At 36.0% G+C, this 21,020-nt stretch overlaps 1 protein-coding gene across 2 annotated transcripts in view; it reads left to right on the forward strand.

The window, feature by feature from the left end:
• The window catches only part of FBXL2 (F-box and leucine rich repeat protein 2), a 130,673-nt gene that overhangs the window by 19,439 nt on the left and 90,214 nt on the right, over positions 1 to 21,020 (forward strand). For both annotated transcript variants that reach the window (XM_004033815.4, XM_055383688.2), the window contains exon 2: positions 843 to 904. In XM_004033815.4, the coding sequence (XP_004033863.1) occupies positions 843 to 904 (62 nt within the window). The remainder of the gene's footprint in view (positions 1 to 842; positions 905 to 21,020) is intronic.

Consider the following 21,020-nt stretch of genomic DNA (forward strand, 5'->3'; position numbering starts at 1 on the left):
GGAAGTTTGCGTCCTTCAACTCTTGTTTTTCCTTTTCAAGATGATTTTAGTTATTCTGGGTCCCTTGCATTTTCATATGAATTTTTTGATCAGCCTTTCAATTTCTGTAAAAAAGGCAGCTGTAATTTTGAGAAAGATTGCATTAAATCTATAGATTAGTTTAGGAAGCGTTGCTAACATAACACTAGTAAGTCTTTCAGTTCATGAACATGGATGTCTTTTGATTTATTTAAGCCTTCTTTAATTTTTCTCAACAATGTATTGTATAAGTTTTCAATATGGAAGTCTTCTTCCTTTGTTAAGTTTATTTCAAAGTATTTTGTTCATTTTGATGCTGTTGTAAATAGGATTGTTTTCTGAAGTTTATTTTCAGGATGTTCATTGCTACTATGTGGAAATACAGTTTATTTTTATATAACTGTATTGTATATTTATATGTTGTGTCCTGCAGCCTTGCTGAACTCCTTGATTAGTTCTAATTGATTTTTGTGCATTTTTAGAATTTTCTATATGCAAGATCATGTCATCTGCAAATAGAGGTTGTTTTACTTCTTCCTTTCCAATCTGGATGTCTTTTTTATCTTTTGTCTAATTGCTTTGGCTAGAACGTCTAGTACAATGTAGTATCAAATGGCCATGTATTGCCATTTTTATGAAACAGTGATAGGACATAAAATATTTTATATTACTCAATATTAGAATATGGTGGCTGCATGAAATTAGTCACACCCTATTTGTAGGACAATAATTGGGGCTGTTCTGATCTAGTAGTATAAAAACAATTAATTTTTTCCACATTGATTAAAGAACATTTTCACAATTTCCTTTTTTTTTCTTTCCAGGTTTTCTCAAACAATGATGAAGGCCTTATTAACAAAAAGTTACCCAAAGAACTTCTGTTAAGGTAAGTGTAGATAAATTCTGGATGAAGAGTTTAGATCTGATTTAGTCATCAAGTTCCAAGACTATCTTCTTTCTCACTGTGAGTCCATAGCATAGAAAAACAGACAGAATTAGCCTAACTGACTTTTTGTTTTTGTTTTATAGAATGCTGTTCAGCTTGTTGTTAAATTTTACTTGGTCTAATCCAGAATGTACTAAGTATGTACATAGCATTGGTCTGGATTCTTTTTGTAATGTGGTAAGTATTGTAATAATCTTCAGTAGGTGCCATTGTTTTGTTTTCAGTAGATAATCGTGATGAAGTCAGTAATATAAGGAGAGATTATTGCAAGGTTGTGAGCTCCTGAAGTCATAAAGTTTTTGATGTTTTCAGACAAATGAGTTTTAAAATAAATACAAAAAATAAGCACAGTTATGATATGTTCTTAGCACTTAAAATGCTGTCAACCAAGTATTGGTATGTTTTTATTCATATGAGAAGTATAAGTGACAGTAGTATAAAATACGCTTTTTGTCTTTTTGTTTCTGGCATCACTGAATATACAGTAAATGTTATTTTGGTTGTTGCTTTTACTAAGTAAAACTATCAGCAAACATTTGTTGGCCTGGTGGCACTTCAGTTTTCTTTAGTATTATGCAATCATCAAAAGAAATCTTATTTTAAGGCCATGAGTGGTAGCTCATGTCTGTAATCCCAGCACTTTGGGAGGCTGAGGTGGGTAGATCGCTTGAGGCCGGGAATTCGAGACCAGCCTGGCCAATGTGGTGAAACCCTGTCTCTACTAAAAATACAAAACAATTAGCCAGGCGTGGTGGTGCACGCCTGTAATCCCAGCTACTGGGGAGGCTGAGGCATGAGAATTGGGAGGCTGAGGCAGGACAATCATTTGAAGCTAGGAGGCAGAGGTTGCAGTGAGCCTAGCCTGTGCTAACTGCACTCTAGCCTGGGTGACAGAGTGAGACTCTGTCTCAAAAAAAAAAAAAAAAGCTTATTTTTGTTTTAGATGTTGTTATATTTTAATTCTTTACGAGGAATTAATAGGTGTACACATGGTAATCTTTGATAGTCATTCCCCTAACTGTTTGTCTTATCACTGATACTCCACAAAACAACAGCAACAGAAACCAGATTTTGTGATCAAATAACTATAGGAAACAAACTGTAGTCCTATAGAGTTAACAAAACCTATAGGACTTCACGGGGCCTTAATAGGCTAATGTGCATGGTGATGATACAAGTTGGGTAATTGTACCATTTCAAACTTACTGACAATGGAATCCTTTTATTTTTTTAATTTTATTTATTTATTTATTTATTTATTTTGGTGAGATGGAGATTTACTCTTGTTGCCCAGGCTGGAGTGCAATGGCATGATCTCGGCTCACCGCATCTTCCGCCTCCCAGGTTCAAGTGATTCTCCTGCCTCAGCCTCCTGAGTAGCTGGGATTACAGGCATGTGTCACGATGCCCAGCTGATTTTTGTATTTTTTAGTAGAGACGGGGTTTCACTGTGTTGCCCAGGCTGATCTCGAACTCCTGATTTCAGGTAATCCGCCCGCCTCGGCCTCCCAAAGTGTTGGGATTACAGGCGTGAGCCACTGTGCCCGGCCGGAATCCTTTTAATATTCCACAGAAAATTTGGGGGAAATGCTGACATACAATAAGAGATTGACCGGATGACTCCATTCCCTGGCTGTACTAAATCTCACTTTAATATTTGGGGAATGACTATGAGTTTTGTTTAAATATTGGGAATAATTATTTTCATCTCTTCCCAAGTTCACCACAGAACCACTTTGTAGATGCCACAGATTACTCACATTTGCTGTCATCAGGTTATTAGACATTTTTCCTTCAGTTAGAAATGGGGTAAGGACTTAGCTTCTTTGTCGTAGTGATCACATTTCAGGGACTTCAGAGGGTGTTTCATTAGTCATCAGGTGTTGTTTGACACTGTTGTCATGAGTTCCTTCTCAGTTGATTAAAAAAACTGAGACAGGATTGTATGAAAAATATCAATTATATTTTCCAATAAGACAAATATTTGGATAAGAGAGAATGTTCTTTGGCATTTTTGACAAGTTTAAGGTAAGAAAGTGGTGACAAGAAAGAAATGTGTGTTTGCCATATAAACCCAAAAGGCTTTGCTCAAGCACAGTAAGTTGTTAGAAGCAATACCGCTGTGTCCCGGTGGGCAGGTTGTCACTATACAACTGCACAGATGCCATCCACATTGACTACAGTGTAGATGGTGCCCCCTAGGATTATGCAGTGCTTGCAGTCTGGGTCTGAACATTTCTCTAGAATGGGCGTCAAGCTGTAATCTAAATATGGTATTCTTACCCTGGGGAATCATAAGCAGCTTCAGGCAGGCCCATGTTGGTCACTAAACACTAGGGTGTGATTAAACTCCACCCTTCTCATGCATACTTCTGCTGTGACTCAGGGCTACTAACTGAATGGTTTTTTCCTTCTGGTAGGGTTGGCTTTTGTACTCCACTGAGCCATGGAACAGTTTCTGTCTGTTGATACCAAAAAACTAAAAGGAATTATATCACTTTCTATGGTAGTGTGATTTCTAAACTGCAGTCTTGGAAACTTCAGTTCTTTTAAAGATCCATGATGGACTCAGCTGTTAGGAATTCTGAAGGTTGTCATCACTACTTATAGCTTTTGAATCATGCCATAAAGCTCATACATAGATCACTTTTCAGAAAGAATTGCCATTTGAGAGCAAATGTTAATGTCTCTTCATAGACTTATGTTCCCACTTGTATTCTTATTTCAGAGTCTGTAAGGGGAATTTAAAATATTGCCACTACAGATCTTCTCCAACTTGTGAGTCTCAAAATTAACTCTAGCCAACCATGTATTTTAATTTAAGAATTTTTTGCTGGCCTTTAAATCATTTCTGTCATTTTACTTTCAGACTTTCCATTCTCTGTGTAGCTTTCTCCCTTTTCCTAGCTATGCTTTCTTTTTTTTTTTTTTTTTTTTTTTTGAGACGGAGTCTCGCTCTGTTGCCCAGGCTGGAGTGCAATGACTGCAAGCTCCACCTCCTGGGTTCACGCCATTCTCCTGCCTCAGCCTCCCGTGTAGTTGGGACTACAGGTGCCCGCCACCATGCCCAGCTAATTTTTTTTTTTTTGTATTTTTAGTAGAGACGGTTTCACCGTGGTCTCGATTTCCTGACCTTGTGATCCGCCCACCTTGGCCTCCCAAAGTGCTGGGATTACAGGTGTAAGCCACTGTGCCCGGCCTTTCCTAGCTACCCTTTCTAAGAAAAATGTTGAACAAGGGTTTGAACCAGATTTCCTAAGCATCCATCTTCATCATTAGTTAATTCCACAACATTGGGTGTAACAAAGCCCCCACCTCATGAAGCTTAAATCTTTATTATTTTCTGCTCAGTTAAATTATGTTTTCATTGTCTACCCTTGGCTTATATTTTTATTTCATATTGTAGACTTCTTTGGGACAGTGTAGTCTGTTGTTCCTAATCTTGTTGAATTCCTGTTCACCTTCAGTCTTACTTCCTCAATACATGTGAATTCTTTGACTTTGAGACAGACCTATTTGCTTTCAGTCCAGATCATTTTCTCTTCTGCCACTTTTGACTGCTTCTGTTACTACCATCTTTAATTCTCAACTAGCTTCCAATACTGATCACATCAACCGAAGCTTCAGCTTCCCCTTTGGAACCATTAACAAGCATAATCTGGAATAATATGCTGCTTTTCATCTCTCTGTTATCACTTTGAATCCATTCAGAAAAATCTGTTTTCTTTTCATCTGATTTTATTGATAGTTTTAAGAATATATATTATTTACAGATTCCTTCTCTACTACCCATTTTTAGTTTGTTACTGAAAAAGTTTTTACAGTTTTGCTTTTTAAAATCCAGCTCTTGCTCATAAATTAAGGCTACTGAAGTTTTTTCCCTACCCTTTGCTCTCACATAGCCCAACAAACAGCTTTTAGTATTATTCTTCCTGGGGAGTCAGTCACATAATTTTTATAACAGTGGAAGTACTTAATTTGTTGCAACCATTATCTATTAGTGAGTTGGATTATCCTTGCATATATTTTTTCACATTGTTATTGTCCATATTACTGTTGGAATCAGACTCTGGGTTCAGATTTCAACACTCTTCTCATTTATTAGTTGTGTGACCTTAGTTACTTAACTCTCTGGGCCTTAATTTGCCCATCTGTAAAATGGGAATAGTAATAGTTCTTACCTTATGGGGTTGTTGTTCTTAGAGTACCTGGCATGTAAGTATTAAATAAATATTAGCTCTTATTGTATATTAATATCAATTTTTGGATGCCCGAATATTTAATAAATGCTATTTGACAGTGCAGTCAGCTTTAATGCAAACAACTGATGAATCCAACTCTTAATATGGATCTTAATATATGCTACTGCTAACGATATCTCAGTAAAGTACCTGATTATTAAGTAACTCTGTGAAGGCCCAATGCTTCATTTCATTAAACTGGACGAATTCAATCTCAATAGAAATTGCATACTACTATCTTATATTAAACTGACAATTACTATTGCTTAAGCAAATGTGTGGTGTTGTGACACCTGATTTACAACTGCAATTACCTTGCATTATAAAAAAAGATAGTTTCTTGGAGGGAACTCTTCCCTTTTTGAGAAAAAAAAATGTCTTCTGTGAATTGAATATTGACCTAAAACTCAGATTATAAATTATAATAGTAATTTGACTTTAAGTTTTAATTTCTATTATGGTTGCTTTCAGATGTTAGTGATGAAGTAAAAGCACATGTAAAACCCCTCATAGGAGACAGCAAGTGATACCTGCAGTAAACAGCTTAAAACATCCTGAGGAGACAAAGCTCTAGTTAGTCATAAATAATAATGAAAGAAAATTACTAGACACATTTAAAACATTAAATTACTATTATTGATGTAATTTTCTTTCCTTTTTAAATTTGTGTGGATACATGATAAAATTTATTGGCTTGATAAAGGAAGATTTCATTGCCCCAAATGAGGGATTTGAGCCTAATAATTCTGGGCAATATGAAATCAAAGACACAATTTCATATAATACGACAGTTTTAGTAGTTGAATTTGCTTGGGAAAATTATAAAATGACTAGCACATCATTTTCACATTTTCCTTTTCTTAAATTTGTAAGCCAATCCCATGAGTGAAAATCATTATGGTTTTTGTTGGAATCATTAAGATATAGCCCAGTGCTTATTATAGGTCCTTGGCAAGCAGTGCAGTAAAGGGCTCATTCCTGCTATGGGTGTCATTGAGTAGGTCTTGTTGCCTGCTGGTTGGTTTCAGCACTCCATGGACTTTTTTAAGGACTGCTGCCTCTATTTCCTGCTGTCTGTGATGCCTGCTGCCTTATATACCAGGGTATCCTAACAGGTAAGATGCTCTTTTGGGGGTACATGCTGCAATTTCAAATTTAAGCATCTATGCAGATTTTCCCTCTTTGCCGAAGAGTTTTTTTAGGTTGGTTTGCTCGCTCTCGTGGTTGTTTTTTGACTTGTGTGTGGCAGTGTGGGACTGAATAAATGTGTATGTTGAAATCAAATGCAGAAGCTTAAAAGCCCTCATTTTCATTACCTCCCTAAACTGTTATGTACTGTTTTAAGGTTGGCACCAAGGTCCAAATTGGCAGAAGCAAATTTTCTTTAGTCTAGGTTGGGGTTATGCTTGTATATGAAAACTCTGAGGATGACTTTGGATTTTATATCTATATCGAGATGCCATGAAACACCAATAGAGCTTTTCTGATAGGAAGGATAGAAACTAGATACATTTTGCCTCAGAGCCTTATCCCTAGCAAATTATATTAGAGATCTATTCATTTAAAAACTGGGAATTCAGTAACAGAAAAGATTGGTGAATTTGACTGTATGAATCGTGAAGTATGGTAAAATTATACCATACTAAAGATAAATACTACAGTGGTGGATGAAATAATTAGATATACATTATAAGCAAGGGCATTTTTCTTCAGTATGCAAAGAAAATCAAAATTATTAAGATTAAGGTAGATTGATTTTATTAGAAATACAGTTTGAAGAGGCCACTAACAAAAGAAGAAATACAAATGGCTAATAAATGTATAAACAGATGCTCAACAAAGCCCATATTTAAATACAAATCAAAATAACAATAAGATATTACCCAAAAGTTTGATAATATTAGGTTTTGGCAAGGAGATACGAGATACTTTAAGTGGGAATATAAACTGTAGCAGCCATTCTGTAGGGCCACTGGAAAAAATTTTTTAAATGCTAAATGTATGTATTCACAAATTCCATTTCTAGAAATTTACTAACATATATTTGCAAAAGCACACTGAGGCATATATACAGGATGATTACTGCAGCATTTTAAAAACTTCAGTTATGCAGAATTGGATTACTCATAATTCTTGGTTAATGATACATTTTACCATTGATCCATGCATTGCCCTCTTTTATTCATTTTGTAGTATAAGGAATGTACATAAATGCTGCCCCTCCTCATTCCCCACCATAAAGGTAATATTATCAACAACTTTGTATTTATGATTTCTTGCTTCTTAAAACTTTTTATCTTAAATATATTTTGACTGAACAATATGTTTACTTTTGCTTGTTTATTAACTTCATAAAAAAAGTATATGGTATATTCTTAGAAATGTTTTTCACTCAAAATTATGTTATGAAAGGTGATTCTTGTTGCTCTGATTGGCTGTTGCTCATTCATTTTTACTGCTGTATAATATTCTGTGTGAATGTACTAAAATTTTATTTTTTCCCCCTTTACTGAGTATTTTAGTTGTTTCCAGTGTTTTATCAGTAAGAGCAGTGCTGCTTTGGACATCCTCATAGATGTCTCCTGGTGCACGAGTACACAATTTTCTCTGAAAGTAGAATTTCTGAGGGTTATAGGCTATACAGATATTTAACTTTATAAAGAAATATTAAATCATTTTTCCAAAGAGGTCTTACCAGTTTATGTTCATACAAAGAGTGGATAAGAGATTCAGTGCCAAACTGAATCTCTTTCCAACACTTAGTGTTGTCACATATCTTAATTTTTGCCAAAGAAGTGTAGAATGGCACCTTATTGTGCTTTTGTTTTGAATTTCCCTGGATTCTAGTAATGTTGAGCATCTGTTCATATGTTTATTAGTCACACGTGTTTCCTCTTCAGTGAAACACGTATTTTTGTTTCTGGCCTATTGGGTTATTGGCTTATTGATCTGTAGTTCTTTATATTCTCAGTATAATCTTTGTACTGATATTAATGTTTAGCTGACAAATACTTTATCCCATCTTCTAACTTGTTTTTTTCACATTCTAAGGCATTTTTTAATGAATACCTTTTGTGAAGTCAGATGTATCAATCTTTTCTTTTATGCTTAGCGTTTTTTGTGCTTTCTTAAGGAACTTCCTCCTTACCCTGAAGACAAAGAGATAGTCACATGTATTTTCTTCTGAAAGCTTAAAAATTTTGTTTTTGATATTTCAGTTTTTAATCACTGTGTTACATATGTTTATATATAAGAATACATTTTTGTTTTCTTTTGCATATGGATTATCAATTTTTCCAGGTTCGTTTGTTGAATGATCCTTTCGTTTCTACATAGAAATGCCCTATCACCTCTGTCATATATTTATGAGTCTATTTCTAGTATTTAGTATTTTCTGTGTGTCAATACTACATATTTGGTAAGGCATCTGTATTTTTGAGTTACCAGGGCCCACAAATTTATTTCTCATTCTATCTTTATCTGATTTTTTTTGAATTAATATAAGCCTCAAAGAATTGAGTTGAGCAGTATTCACGTGTTTTTCTGTCCTCCGAAAGCATCTATTTGTCTTGGTTTAATTGTTCCTTGAAAGTCTGTTAGAACTATAAAATTATGTGAGGCTAGAATTTTCTTTTTGGGAAATTAATTATTACTTTAATTTGTTAGAAATGAATAGTATTTTTCAAGCTTTTTTTCTGTTTTTTCTTGAGTCACTTTTACTAATTTTATTTTTCTAGGAGTGTGTCCACTTTGAGTTTTACATTGGTAAAACTCTTGGTAGCTGTCTTTTTATTTTCTTTGTAAACTCTGCTGTATCTGTTGTAATGTTACTTTCTTCCTTAATATCATTAGTTTATGCTCAAGTGTTCCCTCCTTGATTAATCTCACTAGAAGTTTACCTATTTCATTAGTCTTCAAAAACTAGCTTTTGGCTTTATTCTTTTCTATTGTTTCTTCATTTCTATTTTAATAGTTTCCATTCATATCTCTGTAAAAATTTTTTCTTTGAGTTTTATTCTGTTTTCTTTAGCTACCTTCATAAGTTGGGCATTTAATTGCTTATTTTTTGAGCCTTAGACAATTAACTCAAAGCTCTTCTTTTTTTGCATTCTACAAATTTTGAACTGCAGTGTTTTTCTTATTCAGTTTCAAATATTTATCACCTACCACTTTTGCTTCTTTGACCCATACGTGTTTTTTTAAAAAGCTTTATCATAAAATACAATATATAGTCAGAGAACTACACAAAACAAATATATGAAACAAATATCCCTGTAGACACCACCTAAGTCAATAAACTTTGCCAGTCACCAAAGAAGCACCTCTGTGCCCATTCAAATCACAACTGCTTTTTTCCTCTTCTGAAGGAACCACTATCTTGACTTATAGCTATCACTATGTTTCATTTCTTTGTAGATTTATCACCTATATGTGCATCCTTAGACATTACAGCTAGTCTTGCCCATCTAAAAAAAATTGTAAATCTTTGAAGTCTCAGTTAATCTACAGGTCCCCTCTCCATATCTTTCTCTTCCACACATTTGTCTATTGAAGAACTTGGGTTATTTGGCCTGTAGAAGTTCCCACAGTCTGGATGCTTATTGTGTCCTCATAGTGCAATTTGAAGTTTCTTCCATCTTTTATATTTCTTGGAAGATTGACAGTTGGATCCAGAGACTTTATCAGATTGATTCTACCCCTTTGGTAGGACTTTCTGTGGTGCTGTATTTGTTCATCAGGAGTCATACAATGTCTGGTTTTATCTTTTTTGAGATGCTAGTGTCGATGCTTATTGTCTACATCATTAATTTATTGGGGCTGCAAAGTGGTGATACTCTAATTCTTTTTTTTCCCACTTAGTGGAATACTTTTATAAAGAGGCACTTCAGTTCTATTTGAGTGCCCAGTGTTATATTTTATATAGGAAAGGCAGGGAAAATGCTTGATTCTATCCTTTTATTTGCCAGTTTTAGAAATAATGAGATATATAAAAGTATGATGAGAAACAAAATATTTACATAGTTTCAAATAGTCTTTCCACTAGATAAATGTTAATTACAAAAGGAAAAATGCTAACTATAATAGGGCATTCTGGCAGACACCACTTAAGTAAATGATCAAAGTTGGCATCACTGGTAACAATACAGATAGACATCATATGCCTGCTCATGCGATGTAGAGCACAATATCATATCTGTGGCATTCCTGACAAAAATTTATAACCTGAATCTAATCATGAGGAAGTATCAGATATACACACAAGGACATTCTACAAAGTAATTGGCCTATTTGCTTTTAAAAATATTGAAGTTATGACAGATAAAGGCTCAGGAAGTGTTCCAGATTAATGGGTACTGAAGAGAAGCCATGACAGCCAAATGCAGTATATGATCCTGAATTGGATCCTGGGTCAGATTTTTTTTTTCTTTTGCATTAGGACCATTAATGGGACAGTTGGCAGATTTTGAATAATATCTGTAGATTAGATAATAGTAATGTATTACTGTTAATTTCCTTATTTTGATAATTATACTGCATTTGTAAAAGAATATTCTTGTTTGGGGGAAATATTTGAGAATTTAAGGGTAAACGGGCATCATGTCTACAACCTACTCTCAAACATTTCAGAGAAAATGAGATATATATATATAATATATTAAATATGTAGAGAAAACGATAATGCAAATGCAGTATAATTTAGCTTTGGCAAATTTGGGTGAAGAATATGCAAAAATTATTTGTCATACTTTTGCAACTTTACTGTAAATCAGAAATTATTTAAAAATAAAAACTAGTTGGTTTCTCATCCTCTGAAGGTGACCACGTAGTTTTAAAAAGTTATAAATTTATGAATTTAAACATATTTGATAATTTTCAGTCCATTGAAATTACTTTTATTGAAAATCACATTGTCTTGTGTTTGGCTCCTGAGTCCATTTACATGATCTTAGTAGGGTTTGTTTGTTTTTAGTTTTTTGTTGTTGTTTTTGTTTGTTTGTTTGTTGAGGCAGGGTTTTACTGTGTTATCCATGCTGGCCTTGAACTCCTCAGCTCAAGCAATATTCCTGCCATTGCCTCCTCAGTAGCTGGAACCACAGGCACCTGCCACTGCACCTGGCTTCTTGTAGCTTTTTCTGGTTTACTTCCTATCTAAGATAGGATATACCAGGCTCATCTCATATAGTCCCTACCCCAGACCTGGAATTAGCTATTTCTTTAGAAGTATTGGTTTCTTTCTATGGGAAAGGGTGTTTCAAGATTATAGTCTGGTTGCTAGAGATATTCATGATTATTGGACTGGTTATTATTTCTAGGCATTTTCAGTACACTGAATTTATATCATATGAGAAACTCATAATTTCATACTTATATTGCTCATTCAAATTTAGGACTACAGGTATCACTTAATGTCATCAATCTTATGTCTGTATCTTCTTCCATCCACACTGATAGTCCTAGTTCTGGCACAGGAGATTGTAGAATTAGAATATCCTGGAAGTACTCATTTGCTTTATTCTACATTACACACATAACAGCCTCAGAATGACACTAACACAGTTGTCATCAACATGAGTACTAAAAACAGGCAATAATTTTTCTTCTTCCTATTTCTCTCAGCCCCCATTTTTTGAGATCTTTCTTCTTTTTTGATGTTGGTGTTTAATGCTATATTATAATATTATAATTCCCTCTCAGAACTGCTTTTGCTGCATCCTTAAAGTTTTGGTATGTTGTGTGTCCATTTTCATTTACTGCAAGATTTTTGATATTTTCCTCTTAATTTCTTCTTTGACCCATTGGTTGTACAGAAGCATGTTGTTTAATTTTAGAAATTCTTCTTTTTATTGGTTTCTAGTTTCATACCATTGTGATTAGAAAACATATTTGATGTGATTTCAAACTGCTTAAATTAGTCAAGACTTACTTGGTGGCCTAACATATGATCTATCCTGGAGAATGTTCTGTGTGTGCTTGAGAAGAAGGTGTATCCTGCTGCTGTTGGGTGGAATATTCAAAATATGTCTGTTAGGTCCTCTTGATCTCAAGTGTAGTTCAAGTACAATATTTCCTTATTGATTTTCTATCTAGATAATGTGCCATTGCTGAAAGCGGGATATCTACTATCTCTATCTACTATTTCTGTATTGCAGTCTTCTACCAGCTGCCATTTCTGTATTGCAGTCTATGGCTCCCTTCAGATCTATTAATATTTGCTTTTATGTATTTAGGTGCTCTGATGTTGAGTGCCTATATATTTACAATTGTTATATTCTATTGATGAATTGATCCCCTTTGTCATTATATAATTACTTTGTCTCTTTTTACAGTTTTTGACTTAAAGTCTATTTTATTTGATATAAATATATAGCTACTCCGTCTCTCTTTTTGATTTCCATTTGCATGGAGTATCTTTTTCCATCTCTTTCAGTCTATGTGTATTCTTGCAGATAAAGTGGGTCTCTTGCAGATAGCATATAGTTGGGTCTTTAAAAAAAAATACATTCAGCTACTTTATGTCTTCTGATTGGAGAATTTAACACATTTACATTAAAGATAATTATTGCTAGGTAAGGGCTTATTACTGCCCCTTTGTTAATTATTGTCTAGTTATTTCATAGATCCTTCATTCTTCTTTTTCACGCACTTGATATCTTCCTTTGTGATTATATGATTTTTCTGTAGTGGTATGCCTTCATTCCTTACATTTTATCTTTTGTGTATATACTATAAGCTTTTGCTTTGTAGCTACCACAAGGCTTACATAAAACATCTTACAGTTATAGCACGCTATTTTAAGCTGTTAACGACTTTAATCATATACAGGCCAGGCATAGTGGCTCACGCCTGTAATCCCAGCACTTTGGGAGACTGAGCGGGGAGGATCGCTTGAGGCCAGGAGTTTGATACCAGGCATGCCAACATAACAAGACCTTTTCTCTACAAAAAGGAAAAAAAAAGTCACATACAAAAACTCTACATTGTTTCTTTCCTCCCCTTGACATTTTAGGTTTTTGATGTCATAATTTACATTTTTAAACATTGTGTATCACTTAAAAATTATTGTAGCTATATTTATTTTTAATAGTTTTATTTTATTTTATTTTATTTTTTTGGAGACAGAGTCTCGCTCTGTTGCCTAGGCTGGAGTGCAGTGGCGCGATCTCAGCTCACTGCAATCTCTGCCTCCTGGGTTCAAGCAATTCTCCTGCCTCAGCCTCCCGAGTAGCTGGGACTACAGGCGCACGCCACCACGCCTGGCTAATTTTTTGTATTTTAGTAGAGATGGGGTTTCACCATTGTTACCCAGGCTGGTCTCGAACTCCTGAACTCAGGTAATCTGCCCGCCTCAGCCTCCCAAAGTGCTAGGATTATAGGCGTGAGCCACCATGCCCTGCCTCTTAATAGTTTTATATTTTAATCTTCATACTAAACATATGTGACTTATATATGCCATAATTATAGTGTTAGAATATTCTGAATTTTACTACATATTTTTACCAGTGAGTTATACTTTCATGTTTTTATCTTATTAATTAACATATTTTCTTTTATCTTTAAGAATTATCCTTAATTATTTTTTGTAAGGTAGGTCTGATGGTGATGAACTCCTGAAGCTTTTTTTCGTTTGTCGTTTGTCCTTCATTTCTGAAGGACAGCTTTGCTGGGTAAAGTATTCTTAGTAGGGAGGTTTTTTTTAAAAAAAATTATATATTTAAAAAAACATTTGAGATGGAGTCTAGTTCTGTTGCCCAGGCTGGAGTGCAGTGGTGCAATCTCGGCTCAATGTAACCTCCGCCTCCTGGGTTCAAGTGATTCTCCTGCCGCAGCCTCCTGAGTAGCTGGGATTACAGGCGCACACCACCACTCCTGGCTAATTTTTCAGTATTTTTAGTAGAGACAGGGTTTCACCATGATGGCTAGGCTGGTCATGAACTCCTGACCTCAAGTGATCCACCCGCCTCGGCCTCCCAAAGTGTTGGAATTACAGGCATGAGCCACCACACCCAGCCAAGTTCTATATTTTGACTATGTCATCCTATTCTCTTGTAGATTGTAAGGTTTCTGCTAAGAAATTTGCTGATAAGTGTATTGAAGTTTCCTTGTATGTGATATGCTGCTTTCACAATCCTCTCTTTCTTTAATTTTTGACAGTCTGCCAATCCTGTGTTTTGGTGTAGTCTTATTTGGATTGAACCCGATTGGAGATTTTTGAGCTGCTTGTGTGTGAATATTCATATCTATTCCCAGACTTGGGAAGTTTTCTGTTATTTAGTTGTATAAGCTTTCTACCCGCCCCGACCTTTCTTTTTCTCTGCTACTTTTGGGATCCACCCTCCTATAATGGGTATATATTACTTCACTTGTTGGTGCCTCATAATTCTGCTAGGCTTTCTTCACTCTTTTTCATTTTTTTTCCTTTTTGTTCCTCTGAGTGATGAATTTTAAATGCCCTGTCTTTGGGCTCACTGATTCTTTATTCTGCTTGATCAAGTCTGCTGCTGAAGCTCTCTGTAGAACTTTTCAGTTAAGTCATTGTGTTCTTAGCTACAGAATTTGTTTGGCTCTTTTTTTTTTGAGACGGAGTCTTGCTCTGTTCGCCCAGGCTGGAGTGCAGTGCCACTATTTCGGCTCACTGCAACCTCTGCCTCCCAGGTTCAAGCGATTCTCTGGCCTCAGCCTCCTGAGTAGCTGAGACGACAGGCGCATGCCACCACGCCTGGCTAATTTTTTGTATTTTAGTAGAGACGGGGTTTCACCGTGTTAGCCAGGATGGTCTCGATCTCCTGACCCCATGATCCCTCGCCTTGGCCTCCCAAAGTGCTGGGATTACAGGCATGCGCTACTGCATCCAGCCTGTTTGGTTCTTTTTATGGTTTCTATCTCTTTGTTGAACTAATTTTGTTTATGTATTGTTTTCCTGATTTCATTTAGTTGTCTTAATGTAGCTCAGTGAGCTATGCAATATAGATAGACAACTATTTTTTATTCTTTTTTTATTTTTATTTTGAGACAGGGTCTCACTTTGTCACCCAGACTGGAGTGCAATGGTGCAATCATAGCTCACTACAGCCTCGAATTCCTGAGTTCAAACCATCCACCGGCCCCAGCTTCTTAAGTAGGTGGGACCACAGGAGCGTGCCACCACACCTGGCTAATTTTTAAATTTTTTTGTAGAGACAGGGTCTCATCATATTGCCCAGGCTGGTCTCCAACTCCTGGGCTCCAAGCAGTCCTCCTGCCTCAGCCTCCCAAAGTGTTGGGATTACATGCATGAGTTACTGCACCTGGCCTATTTCTAATTATTTGTCAGGCAGTTTGTAAATCTCCATGTTTAGGGCTGGTTACTGGTGCTTTATTTTGTTCCTTTGATGGTGTCATGTTTTCCTGATTTTTGTGATTCTTGTGGCTGTGCATTGGTGTCTATGCATTTGAAGAAGTAGAGACTTACTCTGATCTTTGCAGAGTGGCTTTAGCAGGGAGAGCTCATCACCAGTCAGCCCATCCGGAGATTCTGGGAAGGCTATCTGGCTTCCAGCCCCCATTTCTTAATGGTTGTATTAAATCTACATTGTTAAAGCTTTTAGCTACTATATATTATACTCTCTCTTTAACGCTTATTTAACTTACTATTTATTTAACTTACTTAACATAAATTATTTATTATCCTAATAGCCAGACTGACTAGGAGGAAAAAGACACAACATTTACCAATTTCAGGAATAAGAGAGGATATATCACTGCAGGTTTTACAGTTATTGAAATGATAGGCCAGGAGTGGTGGCTCCCGCCTGTAATCCTAGCACTTTGGGAGGCTGAGGCAGGTGGATTGCCTGAGCTCAGGAGTTTGAGACCAGCCTGGGCAACACAAGGAAACCCCGTCTCTACTGAAATGCAAAAAATTTGCTGGCATGGTGTTGTGCCTCTGTAGTCCCAGCTACTTGGGAGGCTGAGGCAGGAGAACTGCTTGAACCCGGGAGGTGGAGGTTGCAGTGAGCCAAGATCGTGCCACTGCACTCAGCCTGGGTGTCAGAGTGAGACTCTGTCTCCAAGAAAAAAAAAAAAAAGATAATAAGACAATATTATAAACAACTTTATGCCAATAAATTTAAGAAGTTAGATGAAATAAACAAATTCCTTGAAAGTCACAAACTACCAAAACTCGCAAAGAAATAGATAATCTAAAGAATTCTTTTTTTTTTTAAATTTTAAACTCCATCAAGTCCTGGTAAACTAAAGATTTCTATACATATTAAAGAAATTGAATTGGTGGTTGCATAACCTTTCCTTCCAAAAACATGCAAAACCAGATGGTTTCAATGGTGAATTCTGTCAAACATTAAAAAACAAAACAAACATCAGATTCTACATAAACTCTTCTAGAAATTTGTTTGTTTGTTTAGAGAATAGGATCTCACTTTGTCACCCAGGCTGGAATGTAGTGGTGTGATCATGGCTTACTGCAACCTCAACCTCCTGGGCTCAAGCAATCCTCCTGACTCAGCCTTCCAAGCATCTGGGACTACAGATACATGCCACCATGCTCAGATAATTGTTTTTTTTTTTTTTTGTAGTGGCAGGGTCTTATTATGTTGCCCAGGCTGGTCTCAAACTCCTGGCCTCAAGCCATCCTCCTGCCTTACCTCCTGAACTACTGGGGTTATAGACATGAACCACTGCATCCAGCCTCATTTAACTTACTCAGTACTCATTATCAGTCCATATTCAATTTCCATATTGTCATTTTGTTTTGTGATTGTGATGCTTGTTCTCCAGAAGATATCACAGGTGTTAATGGGAACAATATTCTCTGAGTTTTTATACATTGATAATAGTTTGTGCCTTTTATACTTGAAGGTTAATTTTGCTGGATATTAACTTGGTTCATATTTTCTTTTCCTGATTATCTTAATTATGCTATTCCATTTTCTTCTGGCATAAAGCTTTGCTGTTTAAAACTCTGATGATGATCTAATCTTTATTCCTTTGTGTCTCTATATGCTTTTTATATTGTTTATATATCCTTGATATCCTCTTTAATTTTTTTTGCTTTTTACTTATTGTGAAATATTTAATTGATAAATAAAGACTGAATATATTCAAGGTATACATGACAACATGATGATTTAATATATGTATATATTCTATAATGATTACCACAATCAAGATGACACATCTGTCACCACTCATGCTGTACATTAGATCCTCAGAACTAATCTTATAACTGAAAGTTTGTACCCTTTGACCAACATCTCCCCATTTCCCCTGCTTTCCCAGCCCCTAGCAACCACTGTTCTACTCTCCACTTCTATGAGTTCAACTTTTTTACATGCCATGTATAAGTGAGATCATAGAGTGTTTGTCTTTTCTATGTCTGACTTATTTCATAGTGTCCTACAGGTTCATCCATGTTGTCACAAATGGCAGGCAGGCTCTATTATGGCTAGAGAATATTCTATGGTATAGTTAAAATGTGGAATCTAAAACCATGGTAATGAACTTTTTGTATTCCATTACATTGAACTCTACTTTTCTTGGTACTTTCAATGGATCTTTTTCCCATTTAAAGTTGATTTTGAAACATGTGTCAGTCATTTGGATAATATGGTTCACTAAGTTATGCAAATATTCCCCTTGTTAATACATTTTATAATATTAAAATATCACATTCGTTAATATCACCATTGATCTCATCAGAAAAATCTTTAAGAATTGAGAAGCTAACAACTCGGAAGCCAATACAAGTTTTCCAAAGTTCTAACTTTTTCTTAGAACTTGAATTTTATTATTGGTATAATTTTCCTTGAAGTGACATACTCAATTCATTAATTTTTAAAAAATGTCTGCCAAGTACCCTTGTCTGAATTACCATAATTTATGTCAGTTGTTCTTATATGTGAAAATGTGTTTCATGAAAAAAGTGGCTAGTTTAGCTTGCACTGCAAACAATTGCTTTTCCTTAAGACAAACATTTTAAGTTCTTCTTGAGACTTTTAAATTTGTCACACAGAAATTAAAAAGATGCGTGCTCAAAAGTCAAGATTCATTAGAATTACTATTTTGTTTCTGCTTAAAGTGAAATCAGCTTTTTTGTCCTCCCTCCCTTCCCTGTCTTTCATTCGTTCCTTTCTTTTCTTTTTCTTTCTCCTTTCCTTTCCTTTTTTTCTTTTCTTTCTTTTCTTTCTTTCTTTTATCTTTCTTTTCCTTTCTTTCCTTTCTCTCTTTCTCTGTTTCTCTTTCTCTTTCTCTCTCTCTTTCTTTCTTTCTTTCGCCATGGCAGTGAAGACTGTAAATATGATATGGTGTCACTTTCTTGATTTGTGCTAAGGTAGTTTTACCTGCTATTTCTTTTGTATTATCAATGCAAATGTCAGTTAAAAAAAAAAAGATGTGCTTTTTCCACAGTGGAAAAAGCAAGTAACATCTTAGTATTAACTGTGAAGATAGTTTTGGCCTTACAGACTCCCTAAGAGGGTCTACAGGACTGGAACACACTTTGGAGACTGCTGCCCTAAGGCATTGTCTTTTTTGTTTACTCACTTTGGTGTTCTTCTGTGGTTTTTATTTCAGAAAATTTTTCTTTCATTTATAATTCTATTCTTGAGTTCTGTTATCTCATCTTAAATTTTTCTAATTCTGATTTACACTGTTCTTTCATGTCGCTTATCATTTTCTTAAATTTAACTCATTTTGAAATAGTAGGTTACAGTTTTAATCTGTTTTGTGGACATATCTTTCTGGTATGTTTTAATCATAGGGATATTATTCTGCTCTTTTTTTTTCTTTTAAAACTTTGCATGGGATTTGTGAAATTAGTTTTTCTTAATGGAGACGTAAGTGAGGAAAGCCTTTGGAATTTAATAAAGTTTCCTCTTAGTCATCACCATTGTTGTTTAAGTGTTTAAGAAAGCAGCAGGTTGCTCTCATTTCCTGACTTTCTTCTCATCCCCAGCCTTTGACCTTTACATGGACTTTACTACTTCTTTGTTCTCTGTTTTGCTTAATTTTTTTTTTTTTTGAGACAGGGTCTTACTCTATTGCCCAGGCTGGAGTGTAGTGACGTGATCTCAGCTCACTGCAACTTCTGCTTCCTGGGTTCAAGTGATTCTCTTGCCTCAGCCTCCTGAGTAGCTGGAATAAAGGCGTGCCCCACTATGCCTGGGTAATTTTTGTGTTTTTGGTAGAGATGGGGTTTCACCTTGTTGGCCAGGCTGGTCTCAAACTCTTGGACCTCAAGTGATCCACCCACCTCAGCCTCCCAAAGTGCCGAGATTACAGGCATGAGCCACCACACCTAGCCTCCTGTGTAATGTTTTTATTCCACCCTTAGCAGTTTCCTAAGTGTGAGATCCCATCCTAAAAGGTAGCTTTGGCAGTTGTTTTTGAGTTCATATGGCTCAGAATGCTTCAGCCCCTTTTAGAAATTAGTGTGGACCCCTCCACTCACATGCTATTTGATTGGTCAAAATTTCCTCCCAGTATCATCAGCTGCTGTTCTCACATTAGGTACCTGTGCTCTCTAGGGTATGTTGGCTGTTTTGGGATTCTCCTGAGGTCAAAGGCCCCTGGCTCCCTCCTGCATAGACACTGATAATAGTGGGCCCTGTGGCACTTGGCGGTTTGGCCCTCATCCACCTGTATTTTGAGGTTTGTGGGGATACTTTATCACTTAGGCTTTTTTCAACAGTCAAATGCATTACTTATTGAAGTATAATTTACAGACAATAAAATATGCCTTTTAAGGTAATCAATTCTATGAGTTGGGCAAACATTTTCAAACATGTAACTATCACCACAGTCAGTGTATAGAATTTTCTCTGTTTTTCTTTTTTCTTCTTCTTTTTTCTTGAGACAAGATCTCACTCTGTTGTCCAGGCTGAAGTACAGTGGCATGATCACAACTCACTTCAACCTTGAATTCCTGGGTTCAAGCGATCCTCCCACCCCAGACTCCCAAGTAGATATGACTACAGGTGCATGCTATCACGCCTAGCTAATTTTTAAAATTTGTACAGCAGGTCTCGCTATGTTGCCCAGGCTGGTCTTGAACTCGTAGCCTTAAGCAATTCTCCTGGTTCAGCTTCCCAAAGCTATGGGATTATAGGTTTGAGCCACCATGCTCAGCCTAATATATGAATTTTTCATCACCCCCCAAAGTTCCCCAGTGCCCCTTTGTACCAGTTCCCCTTCCCCGCCTCTCGCACCGTGTTGGTGATTATTCTTTTCACAGAGAATACACTTACACCTCAACCTCAAGAGAGAAAACCCAAATCCCATTCATTCACTGCATCCAATTCATAGTTCAGGGTCTGTGGGTGATATGCATTCCTCTCCATCAGATCTGGATGTGGTACTTAATGGTTTTGTTACTCTCCCTCAACTACTGTCTCTCACCCCATATTCAGGAGCAGGGACAGGATAACAACAATAAACAATAAAACTTGTAAAAAGGAAGAATGGAAGACACACATCATTGTTTTGTAGCAATGATGAGATTCTGCTAAGCAGATATTATGAAGCCCCCCTTATCCTAGCAGTAGGGGTGTGTTTCTATTCTATTCCATTCCATTTCCTATTTTGTTTACTGGAAGGGGCTCCCTTACCATTGGTCTTGGTGACTTTTAACTCCAGCCTCAGAAAGGTCTTACTTGCTCATTATTTTCCATGACTACATCTGAAGTGGATATTAGGGAATATGCCCTTACTGGGGACTGTACATGTTGAAAATCCCTAATCCAAAAATCAGAAATCTGAAATGCTCCAAAATCTGAAACTTTTTTGAGCACAGACATGAAACTCAAAGGAAATCATTGGAG

This window comes from Gorilla gorilla, chromosome 2, assembly GCF_029281585.2.
Source record: "Gorilla gorilla gorilla isolate KB3781 chromosome 2, NHGRI_mGorGor1-v2.1_pri, whole genome shotgun sequence".
Lineage (NCBI taxonomy): Eukaryota > Metazoa > Chordata > Mammalia > Primates > Hominidae > Gorilla > Gorilla gorilla.